Source organism: Eretmochelys imbricata, chromosome 15 (assembly GCF_965152235.1).
Source record: "Eretmochelys imbricata isolate rEreImb1 chromosome 15, rEreImb1.hap1, whole genome shotgun sequence".
In the NCBI taxonomy this organism is placed as follows: Eukaryota; Metazoa; Chordata; order Testudines; family Cheloniidae; genus Eretmochelys; species Eretmochelys imbricata.
Genome location: NC_135586.1, coordinates 1,061,244 through 1,075,885, shown reverse-complemented (window position 1 = coordinate 1,075,885; position 14,642 = coordinate 1,061,244). Strand labels below are relative to the sequence as shown.

The 14,642-nt window shown below is 47.2% G+C and overlaps 1 protein-coding gene across 15 annotated transcripts in view; it reads right to left on the bottom strand.

Moving 5' to 3' along the window:
- The window catches only part of MTMR3 (myotubularin related protein 3), a 233,500-nt gene that overhangs the window by 118,536 nt on the left and 100,322 nt on the right, over window positions 1–14,642 (bottom strand). For all 15 annotated transcript variants that reach the window (XR_013348063.1, XM_077835116.1, XM_077835112.1 and 12 more), the window contains 2 exons: window positions 8,622–8,702; window positions 6,823–6,912 (listed from right to left, as the gene is read on the bottom strand). Coding sequence is in view for 14 of the 15 variants with exons in the window: in XM_077835116.1 (XP_077691242.1) it covers window positions 6,823–6,912; window positions 8,622–8,624 (93 nt within the window). In the remaining variant the exon portion in view is untranslated. The remainder of the gene's footprint in view (window positions 1–6,822; window positions 6,913–8,621; window positions 8,703–14,642) is intronic.

Below are 14,642 nucleotides of genomic sequence, written 5' to 3'. Positions count from 1 at the left end.
AATGGGCTTAAATTGCAGCAAGGGAGATTTAGGTTGGACATTAGGAAAAATGTCCTGTCAGGGTGGTTAAGCACTGGAATAAATTGCCTAGGGAAGTTGTGAAATCGCTATCATTGGAGATTTTTAAGAGCAAGTTAGACAATACCTGTCAGAGATGGTCTAGATAATACTTAGTCCTGCCATGAGTGCAGGGGACTGGACTAGATGACCTCTCGAGGTCCATTCCAGTCCTACGATTCTGCTGCACATGCACCCCATGTGGGTAAGACTGGAATCTTCTGGAAGAGCAATGTCCATTGGGGCCATGCCTGCAACCTGAATGCCCTCTGGAAATATAAAGGGAGGGGAAGCCACAACTGCCTTTCAATTTGTTCACTAAAATAGAACTCAGGGAATACAGAACTCCACAGTAACAAGGAAGGAGGGCAGGTCGCAGAATGCATGTGAGCAAGGAACTGTTCTTTTGTCTTTGTGAGATTGTCCAAATAAATTCCACTTCTGGTGACTTACAACTAGGTATGTCCTGATGACGGCGACTCAATCTACTGAGACAATAACTTAAGACAGCTTTGTCAAAGCAAATATCAGATCTGGAGTTCTCTACCCAGAAGTAGTGCTGGAAGAAAATATGAACTGAATTCCAGGCAGCTGCTCAACACATCTCAGATATTGGAATGTCTCTTGGAGAAGCTGCTTGAGCTCTGGTGGAATAGGCCCTGATCTGTGTACTTGAATCCAAACACACTGTCATTTAGCAATTTCCAGTACAGAATGAAGCCCATTTAGTCTTTGTGCGGATATAAGCTCACCTTTCATCCTGTCAGCAAAGGTCAGAAGCCGGCCAGAATTCCTGAATGATCTTGTTGTCAGGAGAGTCCTGACAATATCTAAGTGGTGTAGTTTAGCTTCCCTTTGATTAGCATGAGGGGAGGGAAAGAAAACTGGCAGGTGGATAACTTGATTCAGATGAAAATCTGAGACAACTTTAGGCAAGGACCTTGGGTGACGCTTAAAGTCACTTTGTCCTTATGGAATACTCCATATGGTGATCCTGTGAGGGAGTGGGTCGCTCCTATTCTTCTGGCTGAAGTTATAGCCACTAAGGGTATGCCTATATGGTGTTTTAAACCCATGGCAGCAAGCCTCAGGCTCAGGTCTACAGACTCAGGCTCATGCTACAGCGCTAAAAACAGCTGTGTAGATGTCAAGGATCAGGCTCTGAAGCCCAGGTATGGGTTGGATTTCACATCAGAGGCTGTGTTGACTGGCTCATCAGGTCTACATACCAAAATTGCCTGGACCTGGTCTAGCATTATCATCAGAGCTACATCCTGCCAGAGCTTCCTCAGAACCCTCAGTATCAATGGAATGGCAGGGTAGGCATACATGAGTTCTGGTGCCCAAGAGAAGATGAAGGCATCAGACAGAGAGCCCGAGCTGGTTCTCCAACCCCGGAGCAGAACATCTGACACTTCTTGTTTTGGTCTGTGGCAAACAGGTCTACCCTTGGGTGTCTCCATTTGCAGAAGATGTCTTGTAGAATGGAGTTCCTGATCTACAGTTCTTCATTGTTTAATGCAATGGTTCTCAAACTGTGGATCATGACCCCAAAGTGAGAAATGGGGTCACCAGGGCCAGTATTAGATTTGCTGGGACCCAGAGCTGAAGCCCAAACTCCACCCTTACCCAGGGCGGCGGGGCTTGGGCTGCAGCCCCCTCTCCCCCTACTCAGGGTGGCAGGGCTCAGGCGCCGCACCTCCCCCCTCCAGGTCATGTAATAACTTTGTTGTCAGAAAGGGGTCACAATCCAATGAAGTTTGAGAACCTCTGATCTAATGAGCTGATCTTCTAGGGAATTCTGTAGGCCTAGAAGGTGAAGGGACACCAGTGTGACCTGATGCGCCAGTCCCAAAGAAGGACTGCTTCCTAGCAGAGAGGCAAGGAGCATGCTCCCCCTTCTTGTTGATGAAGTACATTGCTGAGCATCGTCCATCAGTATTTGTATGGTGATTCCTCAAAGTAGGGACAGGAACACTAAGCATGCTAGGTGAACAGCAAGTAGTTCCCGGACTTTTGTGAAGAGATTCACTTCTTGAGGGACCAATGACCTTGGATCTGAAGCTGATCCAGATAAGCTCCCTATTCAAGAGTGGATGTGTCTGTCACCAGCATCTTGGTGGGGAAAAGCAATGAGAATGGACACTGTTATTCAAAATTATTTAGTTGGGGATTGGTCCTGCTTTGAGCAGAGGGTTGGACTAGATGACTTCCTGAGGTCCCTTTCAACCCTGATATTCTATGATTCTATGCTTTTGAGGGCATCGGGCACAGGTGTACCAGAAATGGAATACATATAGACAATCACTTGGTGAGGAATATCTTATTACTTGTAAAACAAGAACACATTGTTACAAACAGGTCATGGGCGGCCAGACCTAGCAGTCAGAACCAGAGTCCGCAGTCACATGTCAGGAGTCAAGAATTGGCTGGGTCAGGATACCTGGAGGTCAGAAGCAGGAGAGAAACTGGAGATCAGACCCACAAGACAGGAATAAGAGTCAGACCAGGTCAAGATACCAGGGGGTTAAAGCAGCAGACAAACTGGAGGTCAGAAACCACAAGTCAGATGCCAGGAGTCATGCTGGGTCAGAATGCCAGGAAATCAAGCCAGGGGAGTAGGAAGCAGGGACAGGAGAAGGGAGCAGGAAGCATACAGTCCACAGCAGGGTGAAGCCCACCTGTTCAGACAGCTTCTTATTCCTGCTGCTGGATTAAGTAGGGCCAGTGGGCCGATCAGCCATTCTGGGACTCTGCCAATCAAGCCTCAGGGGCAGAGCCTCACACTGAGGCTGGGCTTAATGGGCCTCAGGTAAACTATTCCCAGCTGGATGGAGGGCTGGAACATGGCTGCTCCCATGAATTTTGCAGGCCTGGGCTCAAGACCCATGGGTCATGACACATATATGCTTACCAAATCACTAAGAAAGTAAACATGGGACAACCCCAGTGTCTTTTTTACAGTCACTTTTCAGAGAAGAATGACATTTTAGGCTGAAAAGTGTTAAATTTATTTGCTTATGAGTAATTAAAAATATGTATGAACTAAAATATCCAAATTTGACATACATTTTTCTGATTGAAACACACAGCAAAGTCTTTCAACTCCCACCCTCCTTCTCCCTGACAAAAAAAGAACCTGTCTTATTATCAAGCACAGCAGAAAGTTGGAAGTAAGAAGAAAAATCTACAAATCCTGTGATTTCAGTACTTCTTGCGATTCTTCAGATTCTAAACTTTCATTTTAAAAATTGTCTGCCTTTTTTCACTGTAAACTTGTAAAATCATATGCTCTTGCTCCTTTTACCTAGCCTTGTTGAAAATTATACTTCTGCTTTATAACACAAAACAAAGTTGCACTGGTTTAACTAGAGGTGTGATTTTGGGGGTTGTGGTGGATAATCAGCTGAACATGAGTCCCAGTGCAACGCTGTGGCCAAAAGAACTAATGCAATCCTCAGATGCATAAACAGGGGAATCTCAAGTAGGAGAAGAGAGGTTATTTTGCCTCTATATTTGGCACTGGTGCGACCGCTGCTGGAATACGGTGTCCAGTTCTGGTAGCCACAATTCAAGAAGGATTTTGATAAATTGCAGGGGGTTCAGAGAAGAGTCACAAGAATGACATAAGGATTAGAAAACATGCTTTATAGTGACAGGTTTCAGAGTAACAGCCGTGTTAGTCTGTATTCGCAAAAAGAAAAGGAGTACTTGTGGCACCTTAGAGACTAACCAATTTATTTGAGCATGAGCTTTCGTGAGCTACAGCTCACTTCATCGGATGCATACCATGGAAACTGCAGCAGGCTTTATATATACACAGAGAATATGAAACAATACCTCCTCCTCCCTTATCTAAGCTATAAGCTATTACCAGCAGGACAGTGGGGTGGGAGGAGGTATTGTTTCATATTCTCTGTGTATATATAAAGCCTGCTGCAGTTTCCACGGTATGCATCCGATGAAGTGAGCTGTAGCTCACGAAAGCTCATGCTCAAATAAATGGGTTAGTCTCTAAGGTGCCACAAGTACTCCTTTTCTTTTTGCTTTATAGTGATAGACTCAAGGAGCTCAATCATAGAATATCAGGGTTGGAAGAGACCTCAGGAGGTCATCCAGTCCAATCCCCTGCTCAAAGCAGGACCAACACCAACTAAATCATCCCAGCCAGGGCTTTGTAAAGCCTGACCTTAAAAACCTCTAAGGAAGGAGATTCCACCACCTCCCTAGGTAACCCATTCCAGTGCTTCACCACCCTCCTAGTGAAAAAGTTTTTCCTAATATCCAACCTAAACCTCCCCCACTGCAACTTGAAACCATTACTCCTTGTTCTGTCATCTGCTACCACTGAGAACAGTCTAGATCGGGGTGGGCAAACTTTTTGGCCCGAGGGCCACATCGGGGTTGCGAAACTGTATGGAGGGCTGGGTATGGAAAGCTGTACCTCCCCGAACAGCCTGGCCCCTGCCCCCTATCCGCCCCCTCCCACTTCCCACCCCTTCACTGTCCCTCTCAGAACCCCCGAACCATCCAACTCCCCCTGCTCCTTGACCCCTGACTGCCCCCCCGGGACTCCCCACACCTAACCGGCTCCCCTGGGACCACACCCCCTATCCAACACCCCCTGCTCCCTGACTGCCCCGACCTCTATCAACACACCCGGCCCTGAGAGGTCCCCTGGGACTCCCACGCCTACACAACACCCCTGTTCCTCGTCCCCGACCGCCTCCCCGTCCCAGAACATCCGCCCCATCCAGCCGCTCCCTGATCCCTGTCCCTTGACTGCCCTCTGGTACCCTCTGTCCCTTATCCAATCCCCCCGCTCCCCACCCCCTTACCATGCTGGAGCCAGCCACGCTGCCGCGCTGCACAGCAGGAGCTCTCAGCCACGCCGCCCGGCTGGAACCAGCCACACTGCCGCGCTGCCTGGCAGGAGCAGTGGGCCAGAGCGCTGGCGGTGTGGCGAGCTGAGGCTGCAGGGGAGAGGGGACAGCAGGGAAGGGGCCAGAGCTAGCCTCCCCGGCTGGGAGCTCAAGGACTGGGCAGGACAGTCCCGCGGGCCGTAGTTTGCCCACCTCTGGTCTAGATCCATCCTCTTTGGAACCCCCTTTCAGGTAGTTGAAAGCAGCTATCAAATCCCCCCTCATTCTTCTCTTCTGAAGACTAAATAATCCCAGTTCCCTCTCCTCGTAAGTCATGTGCTTCAGCCCCCTAATCATTTTTGTTGCCCTCCGCTGGACTCTTTCCGATTTTTCCACATCCTTCTTGTAGTGTGGGGCCCAAAACTGGACACAGGACTCCAGATGCAGCCTCACCAATGCCCAATAGAGGGGAATGATCACATCCCTCGATCTGCTGGCAATGCCCCTTCTTATACAGTCCAAAATGCCACTAGCCTTCTTGGCAAAAGGGCACACCGTTGACTCTCATCCAGCTTCTCGTCCACTGTAACCCCTAGGTCTTTTTCTGCAGAACTGCTGCCTAACCACTCGGTCCCTAGTCTGTAGCAGTACATGGGATTCTTCCGTCCTAAGTGCAGGACTCTGCACTTGTCCTTGTTGAACCTCATGAGATTTCTTTTGGCCCAATCCTCTAATTTTTCTAGGTCCCTCTGTATCCTATCCCTACCCTCCAGCGTATCTACCACTCCTCCCAGTTTAGTGTCATCTGCACTAAATCAATTTAGCTTAATAAAGAGAAGGTTACGGGGTGACTTGATTACAGTCTACAAGTACAAGTAACAAATATTTAATAATGGGATTTTCAATCTAGCAGAGAAAAGTATAACACAATCTAATGGCTGGAAATTGAAGCTAGACAAATTCAGACTGAAAGTAAGGCAAAAAAATGTTAACAGTGAGCGTAATTAACCACTGGAACAAATTACCAAGGATCACGGTGGATTCTCCATCGCTGACAATTTTTAAATCAAGTTCAGATATTTTCCTAAAAGATCTGCTCTAGGAATTAATTTGGGGAAGTTCTATGACCTGTGTTATACAGGAGGTCAGACTAGATGATCACAATGGTCCCTTCTGGCCTTGGAATCCGTGAATCTATGAATTTAAAATCTATTTAGTTAAGCCAGGGCAAAAGGCTGTGTGAACACTTTTAAACTGACACAAACCTGGTCTGTATCAGTTTAGAGTAAAGATATTAGGAATAGGTTTAAGTTAAACTGAAATAAACCACTCTTAAACCGAAATAAGTGTGTCTAAATGGGGCTTGCCACCAGTTTAACTAAATCAGTTTAAAAGCCAGGTGATGAAAACTCCTTACAACATTTTGGAGTTATTAGAAATTGAAAAATAAACACTTTATGCATTGTAAGACTTTTTGTCTTACCAATAACAAAAATGGATAAACAAATAATTCCAACATTTCACATAAACAGTTCCTATTAAAAAATAAATCCGTTACTAGATTTGGGTGTAAGAGGAGAAATTAAAATTTCTAAGTGATTGAAAAGTCCCTGAGTAAGCTTAGTGAGCACTGGCTATAATTTTCAGAAACTCTAAGGAAACCCTTTGGACAACACAATGCACGGTCTCTCTGTCTGGCACAGTGATATGCTTCAAAAGAAAATTTATATTTTCTTAAACTATTATCTTCCCTATCACTGTGTGGAACTTTGGATGAAACTTCTATGCCAGAGGCCAACTCAAACAGCTCAGCTGCTGTACTGTGTGATCTTGATTAGACTGAGCAATAACAGATCTCCACATCTTCCAGTGCAGTAAAAGCAAAGAGTGATCCAGTGATTACCTGAAGATTCTCATCCTCTCGTATCAGCTGCTTCCTGGGAAAGATCTGATTAGCCTGGATGCATTCAAGGCTGTGCTGAGTCTCTTCATCCTAGAAACAAAACTCTACAGTTAATTTCAACACTGCTACCCATTCACAGCAGACCTCTCCATTGACAAAAGGCATGAAGAGTTCCCAGTGACCAATGAAAGGTTTAGGCACTATGAACTATTATGAGAATTCAGTTACCAGTGACCCACTGAAGTGACATAATAGCTGCAATTTTACATTACTAGTGGCCCACAACTTTACAATGTAAAACACAGGTTTGGGATCTCTTTCCTTTGTTAAACACAAAACCATGAAGCAAAGTATTTCCTTTTCAATTTTAAATGCAATTTTTAGGAAACTGTAGAGAGGGGGCGAGGTCTCCCTCCCTGACGGGTGGGGAGAGAACCATGACTGCCCCCTGGTGGGCAGAACCAAGGTATCAGCAGCCACCCCACCGGAAGCAGAGGTGCAGGACAGGAAATGGAACTATAAAGACTGGCCCTCTAGCTCAGTTGGGGCAGAGCTGCCAGAGGAGCAGGACGTCTCTCCCACGCCCCACCCCAACCCGATGGAGGCTGCTACAGTGTCAGAGACTGCCGGAGCTGCCAGATTCCAGGGAGCTGTTGGGCTGCCACTCGCTGTTTACCCCAGAGAGATCAATGATAACACTGGAACCCAGGTACCCCCAAACTGGGAGTGTAGGAAGGAACCCAGGGAAGCCAAATAGGGTTTGGCTGTGTTACTGACTGCAAGCCAGCCAGTGTGTTGCGGCTGGATTTCCCCGCTGACCCAATGGTGGCCCACTCTGCTACTGTTAGGGCCCTGGGCTGGGACGCAGTGGAGTAGGTGGGCCTGCATCCCCCTACCACCCGACTGTCAGGGGTGGCAGCCTCCCCACCTTTAGGCCAGGAGGCCTGCACTGGTCTGACGCCCACCTGAGCTAGGACCCCAGATGGTTTAGCTGGCTCTCCCATCAAAGAGCTAAACTCCTCTGAGACTGTTTTTTGTGTTGGGCTGCTCTGCCTGACAGCAGGCCAAAGCCCCCTTACCTGACCGCTGCCCCACCCTGAGTGAGGGCTCTGGGCTATAGGCTTGCTGCCACCCGGCCCAACTGCAGGCCAGACCCATTAAATGTGTGCTGCCCCACTCTGGCTGAGTGCTGGAGCTAACAGACCCAACTGATACCCAGTCTGGACTGAAGGCTAGGGCCTATTAACTGCTGGCTAATTCCCCCTGAACGGAGTTGCTCTAGCAGCATTGCAGCAAGGGTGTGTGGTCTCTCTCCCTGACAGGCGGGGAGAGAACTACGCCCGCCTTACAGAAATGAACTCAGTCCTTATACTACACAAATCTGCATCTTTCCTGCACAATTTAAACAGCCTCACTCCACACAGTATATCAGTAAAATTGCACTAGCAAATTAATTTCAAACAGCCTTGCAATAAATCTGACTTAAATGCCATGAACAGTACATGGCTAATTAATATGAATTTGGATGGAAGAATACTGCCTTAGTTTATACGCCAGACTACTGGTAGATGGTACACATGGAATAATGATGACTATCATCAGAAAATTAACACAAATTACTCAAAGATAAATAAAAAGGCAACGAAAACAATCCTTTCAATTCAACCAGAAGCCTGGAGTGACAAGTCTGTGAGGTACTGAGAATAGTATCTCTTATTATCACACAGTACCAACTCTTATCCTTCTTGTGCGGCAGTCTGCTTTGTTTTGGTCAGTCCTGACAAAACCCATGTGCTTACCATGACAGGCCCAGGCTAGGAGGAGAAATCCTCGTCTTTGCTCACAACACTTTGAGGATCTTCTTTCCGTAATAATAAAAGCTGGAAAACAAAATAGCAAAGTGTAAATGTGAGGACAAATTCATTTTATCTTCTGGTGGCAAATAAATTATTTTAAATGCAAATTAACTTTAAAGAGCAAGACTAGCTAGAAGAAAATCGCAATTATACATCAATGAACAGATAAAGTCAATACAAACTAACTTGCTTTACAAGCACACACCATTATGAAATATGCCTGGCTACGTTAATGCATTCTCAATAATCACCAGTGAACAGACCACCAGGAGAATAATAGTTTGAATGTAACAATTAGAGTAATCTGTTTGTATAATTTAAATTAAACATATGGCTTTCCAGGCTACCCTGAGAACATTCCTCAGTCATTTGTAGATGCAGACTCTTCCCATCTGTTTATTTTTTATACAAATATATTATGGATTTTCCTACTCACGTGACACAAAAGGATACAAGTAATATACATTAAAATATGTTCAGTGTTTAACAGTGCTGAAGCTCATCGGCACTTACATTTATATATGGAAGTTTCAGCACTGTGGTTGATGAAGAAAGCCATACTGAATTTACTAGCCCACAAACACAATGACATTGCAATATCACAAACTGCACTCTGTATATTCTACAGAATATTTATTGGGGGGACGACCACAAAACAGCAGTGGATGCATGTATTTCAAAAGCAAGACACATTCCAGTATGCAAAAATGCCCAAGGAGAAAGGAAAACCCAGACCTACTACCTCTGTTGCACCTAAATAGTCCCAGTAATATCAATGGGATTCCTGCATGAGCAAGGGTCCATATATCCCATATTTAATCAGACTCTGAATTAATTTTTTTAAAGGGACACTGACAGGTTTAAAGACAGTTTTTTTTTAAAAAGCAACTGTTGTGTCTATGGCAGGGGTAGGCAACCTATGGCACGCGTGCCGAAGGCGGCACTCACACTGCCCGGGTCCTGGCCACCGGTCCGGGGGGCTCTGCATTTTAATTTAATTTTAAATGAAGTTTCTTAAACATTTTAAAAACCTTATTTACTTTACATACAACAATAGTTTAGTTATATATTATAGACTTATAGAAAGAGACCTTCTAAAAATGTTAAAATGTATTACTGGCACGCAAAACCTTAAATTAGAGTGAATAAATGAAGACTCAGCACACCACTTCCGAAAAGTTGCTGACCCCTAGTTTATAGTGTGATTTTGTGCTCTGCAGGGTGCAGTACCATCTACCACCACTGTGGAACTCTTGATGCAACTTTAGCTGCTTCAGCTTCACTTGAGTCCTAGGGTAGTGCATACGGGCTACAGGCACTGACATAGCAGGCTCAGACTGGTGAGACTAGGCACCTGAGGGGCTAACTCAGGTTAGCTTCTCAAAGACAAGAATATACAGTCCTCTCTCGCCAGCAAATATGATCTCTTTCTACTGTCTCAGATTCTGCTTCTCCAGGACCCCCAACTGGTATGAAGAGGTTCTGAGACGTGGAAGAAGGGGATACACTGTGGAAGATGAGCTGGAGGTGGGGGACAGAAGGATTTTGAGTCTATGGGGAAACTGAGCCTGATGATGAGGACTGAGGAAAGAGTGGTTTTGAGCTGGGTGCAGGGTTGCTGAACGGATCTGAGCCTGTGGTATCTGGAGCCATCCCACGCATTTGTGGCACTGTTGTCACTGTTATAAATGATCCTGCTGAGGTAATTAATCTGCAAACCCCACCATCCATAGTTGATAAAGTCAATTTAGTTAGAGATCCAGAACTGCAGTCCAGCTGAGAAGACCTTTTGACCCATAAGGTCCAGTCTCTTGCCCTCCCCGTCTGTCAGGGTGGAGCATGGGTGTGGCTGCTTGGATCACCAGGGAGTTAGGTGGAGGGTGTGAAAATAAAAAAATCGGACCCTTTGATGGAGACACGGTACCTTTCCTCGGTCCCCTTCAAGTTGAGGGCGAATGTGGCCGGGGCATGCCACATGGTGCGTCGTGCTGGTTGAAGAATGGTATCATTCATCAGTAAGGTTCAGAGTTTATTGACATGCTGACTGCAACAGTGCTCAGCCAAATCCAACATCGTCTCTAGCCTGTTGGGTGATGGCGTAATGAGATGCGAAAGTGTGAACTTATGACCATATTGCCACTCTACAAATGTCCTGGACAGGAACTTGTGTTACAAATGCTGCCATAGATGCTTGGGCCCTTGTGGAATATGCTGTTAGGGCAGGTGGGGCACGAACCTTTGCCTAGTCATAGCATGTACAGATGCAGGATGCGATCCATGATTAAATTCTCTGGGCTCAGATGGGAAGACCTTTTATCCCCTCTGCAACAGCTACCAATAGCTGAGTAGTTTTCTGAAATGGCTTAGTCCTTTCTATGTAGAAGGACAGTGCATATCTGACATCTAGCGAGTGGAGCCTCTGCTCTTCCCTCTTGGTATGTGGTTTCGGACAAAAGACCAGCAGGAAGATACCGTAGTTACTATGGAACTCTGAAACCATCTTTGGAAGGAAAGCTGGATGAGGACAAAATTGGACCTTGTACTTGAAGAATACCATGTATGGTGGTTCTGAAGTGAGGGCCCGGATCTCCAAGACTCTTCTGGCAGAAGTAATGGACACTAGGAAGGTCACCTTCCAGGACAGGTAGAGCAGAGAGCATGTTGCCAGTGGCTCAGATGGGGGTCCTGTCAGTTTTGAGATCCCAGGGAGGGATTGGTTTGCATACCTGAAAGTACAATCTCTCAAGGCCCTTAAAAAAAACAATCACTAGATGTTGTCTGAAAACATGGAATGGCCATTCACCCACGGGTGAAAAGCTGAGATTGCGGCCAAATGGACCCTAACAGATGACTCAGTTAGACCTCGTTGCTTCAGGTGTAGTAAGTAGTCCAGAATGAATGGTGTTAATGACTGTGTAGGTGAGAGACCCTTCTGCATAGACCAGAGCGAGAATCTCTTACACTTTGCCAGATAAGTCGCTCTAGTGGACGGCTTCCTGCTCTCTAGTAGGACCTCGCGGACCTGCCCCAAGCATGCTAGTTCTGCGGGGTTCAGCCATGGAGCTTCCAGGCTGTCAGATGAAGGGACTTGAGGTTCAGGCGATGCAGGCAGATGTGGTCCTGAGAGATCAGGTGTAGACACAGAGGTAGAAGAATTGACAACTCCACCAAGAGGTCTAGGAATGTGGCCAACCAATGGCGGGGCCAGGCAGGGGCTATCAGGATGACTCACGTTCTGTCCCTTCTGATGCTCAGCAAGACCTTGTGTATAAGAGGAATGGGAGGAAACATGTAGAAGAGATGTCCCATCCAAGGGAGGAGGAAGGTGTCTGCAACAGATCTGGGGTTGTGACCCAGGAGGGAGCTGAACTGGAAACACTTCCTGTTGTGCTTTGTTGCAAACTGATCTATCTGGGGAGTCCCCCACCTCTGGAAAATGGTTTCACGATATCTGGATGAATGGACCACTTGTGGTGGTTGGAGAAGGATCTCATAAGGTGATCCGCTAGCTCATTTTGCAAAACCAGCAGATTTGAGGCCTCGAGGTGGATCGAGTTGGCTATGCAAAAGTCCCCAAGCAAAATGCTTCCTGGCACAGGTGAGAGGAGTGCACTTCTCCCTCCCTGTTGATATAAAACATAGTCATTGTGCTGTCTGTAAGAGCTGACATGTTCTTGCCCGCCACACGGGGCTGGAATGCCTGGCAAGCCAAGTGAACCACCCTGAGACCCCTGACATTGTTGTGCAGCGAGAGCTCTTCCAGAGCCATGAGTTCTGAGGGAACTCAAGTGAGCACACCAGCCCATCGCTGAAGAGTCCGTAACGAGAGACACTGATGGTTGGGGCCTTGAAAATAGGACTCCCATGTGCACCGCCAGTGGGTCTAGCCGCCAGTTGAGGGAGGAAATCACCAATGGCGGAACTGTGATAACTGTGTCCAAATGGTGTTGGTTTGGTGAGTACACAGATGCCAGCCACACCTGGAGAGGTCGTAGTCCAAGTCTTACATACTGCACCACACAGATGCATGAGGCCATGTGGTCCAGGAGCTTCAAGCAGTTCCTCGCTGTTGTGATGGGGTGATCTCTGAGGCTCTCTCTAAGCATCACTATTGCTTGGAACCACGCTTCTGGGAGGAAGGCTCTGGCTTGGACAGAGTCGAGGATTTCCCCGATAAACTCTATCATTTGAACTGGGGAGAGGGTAGACTTCGGCACATTTATCAGCCGACCTAAGTCCTGGAACGTTGACTGGATTAACTTTATATCAGACTCCACTTGGACCTTGGTCCGATCTCTGAGTTGCCTGTCGTCGAGGTAAAGTCGAGGTAGCATTGAATTGCTTGTCTCATCAGGAAGGCTGCAATGATCAACATGCACTTTGTGAACACTCGAGGGGCTGCTGACAGGCCGAATGGGAGAACTGCATATTGGTAGTGCACATGGTTCACAATGAACCTAAGGAACCTTCTGTGTCTCTGAATAATCGAGATATGGAAGTAAGCGTCCTTCAAATTGAAGGCGGTGTACCAGTCCCCTGGACCCAGGCAGGGGATGATGGAAGCCAAGGAGACCATGCAGAACTTTAGCTTCTTAGTGTATCTGTTGAGATTTCTCTCTAGGGAGGTTGGATCCAAGTTCTGTCCTCGTACGTCAGCCCTGAACGTCCCATCTTGGACCCACCAGAGCATCTGGGGGAGCAGGCACAGACGCGGACGAAGACTGGGAAGGAAGTATTCTCCTAAAGCCCCTACTCCTCTCCCTGTGAGAGCGCTGCCAGACAGGTGACAAGGAATCGAGAGGCTGGTTGAGGCTTATAATGTTTTCCTGTGGTGCCAGTGTATAAATACCCTAAGGACTTCAAGGTAGATCTGGAGTCCTTTAGGCTCTGCAGCTTGGAGTCCGTCTGCTTGCAAGGAGCCAGATACCAGTGGCTCCTTGGCTGCAGTAAAAGGAGGGAACTGCCACGGTGCTGCCACAACCCTCTGGTAGTCATATCTCTGGATTGGAAGCTGCAGACCGTGTCGAACATCCAAATCCTCTGACTCAGAGGAACTGGAGTCCTGCACAACTGGTGGTGCTGATGGAGCCATTGGAACAGCATGCATTAAAGGGGTACGGCCAGCAGGTGGTAGACCTAATGCAGAAGGTGGGGCCTTCCCAACAACACACGGAAACCTCACTCTTTTCAGAGCAAACAGTTTGTGAGGTCCAGGAGCATTTCTGAGTCTCCCTGGAAAAAACAGTACTCGCCTTCTCGTAACTGTTGTTCTTAGAGACGTGTTGTTCATATTCTGTGATTCTATGTCCATTCCAATCAGGTGTGCGTGCGCGCCGCCTGCACGTCACCCAGAAGATTTTTCCCTTAGCAGCATCCATAGGGTCGGCCTGGGCGCACCCTGGAGTTGCGCCTTCATGGCACCCAGTATAGGGTCCTGCCAACCCCCCACCTCCTCAGTTCCTTCTTACCGCCCGTGACAGCTAGCTGGAACAATGGTCGCCTTTGCATTGCAAGAGCTTTTGGCAGTGTCCACTTCAGTCTTTATTGTTAAATAGCTGTAAATAGTTCATTACTTGTTAGTCGTTGTAGCTGTGGAACAGTAATGGGATCTGTCTCAGGACCCATGATTCACAGGATACAGGTAGAGCAGAAGCAGGAGGGATACACAGGTCCGGGACTGGTGCATACGGTGAACAGTGTGACTTCTTGTCATTCTTGTGAGCCTTGGAACGTGTCACTCGTCCGTGGCCAGAACTCGTAGAGGGTACAGCATCCTTCTTGGATTTGGAGACTTACTGCCATGCTTATGTGCATGCTTCCATGGCTCATGGATAGGCCCTAGCGTGGGGTCCACAGCACTGGTACCAAAGGAGCCGGACCAAAGCTCCGCAGTAGGGGGAGTTCTCTTAGATTGTTCAAGTCAATGTGCAGAGGGGGTTCCCTGGCCAGGATCCAATTGCGAAC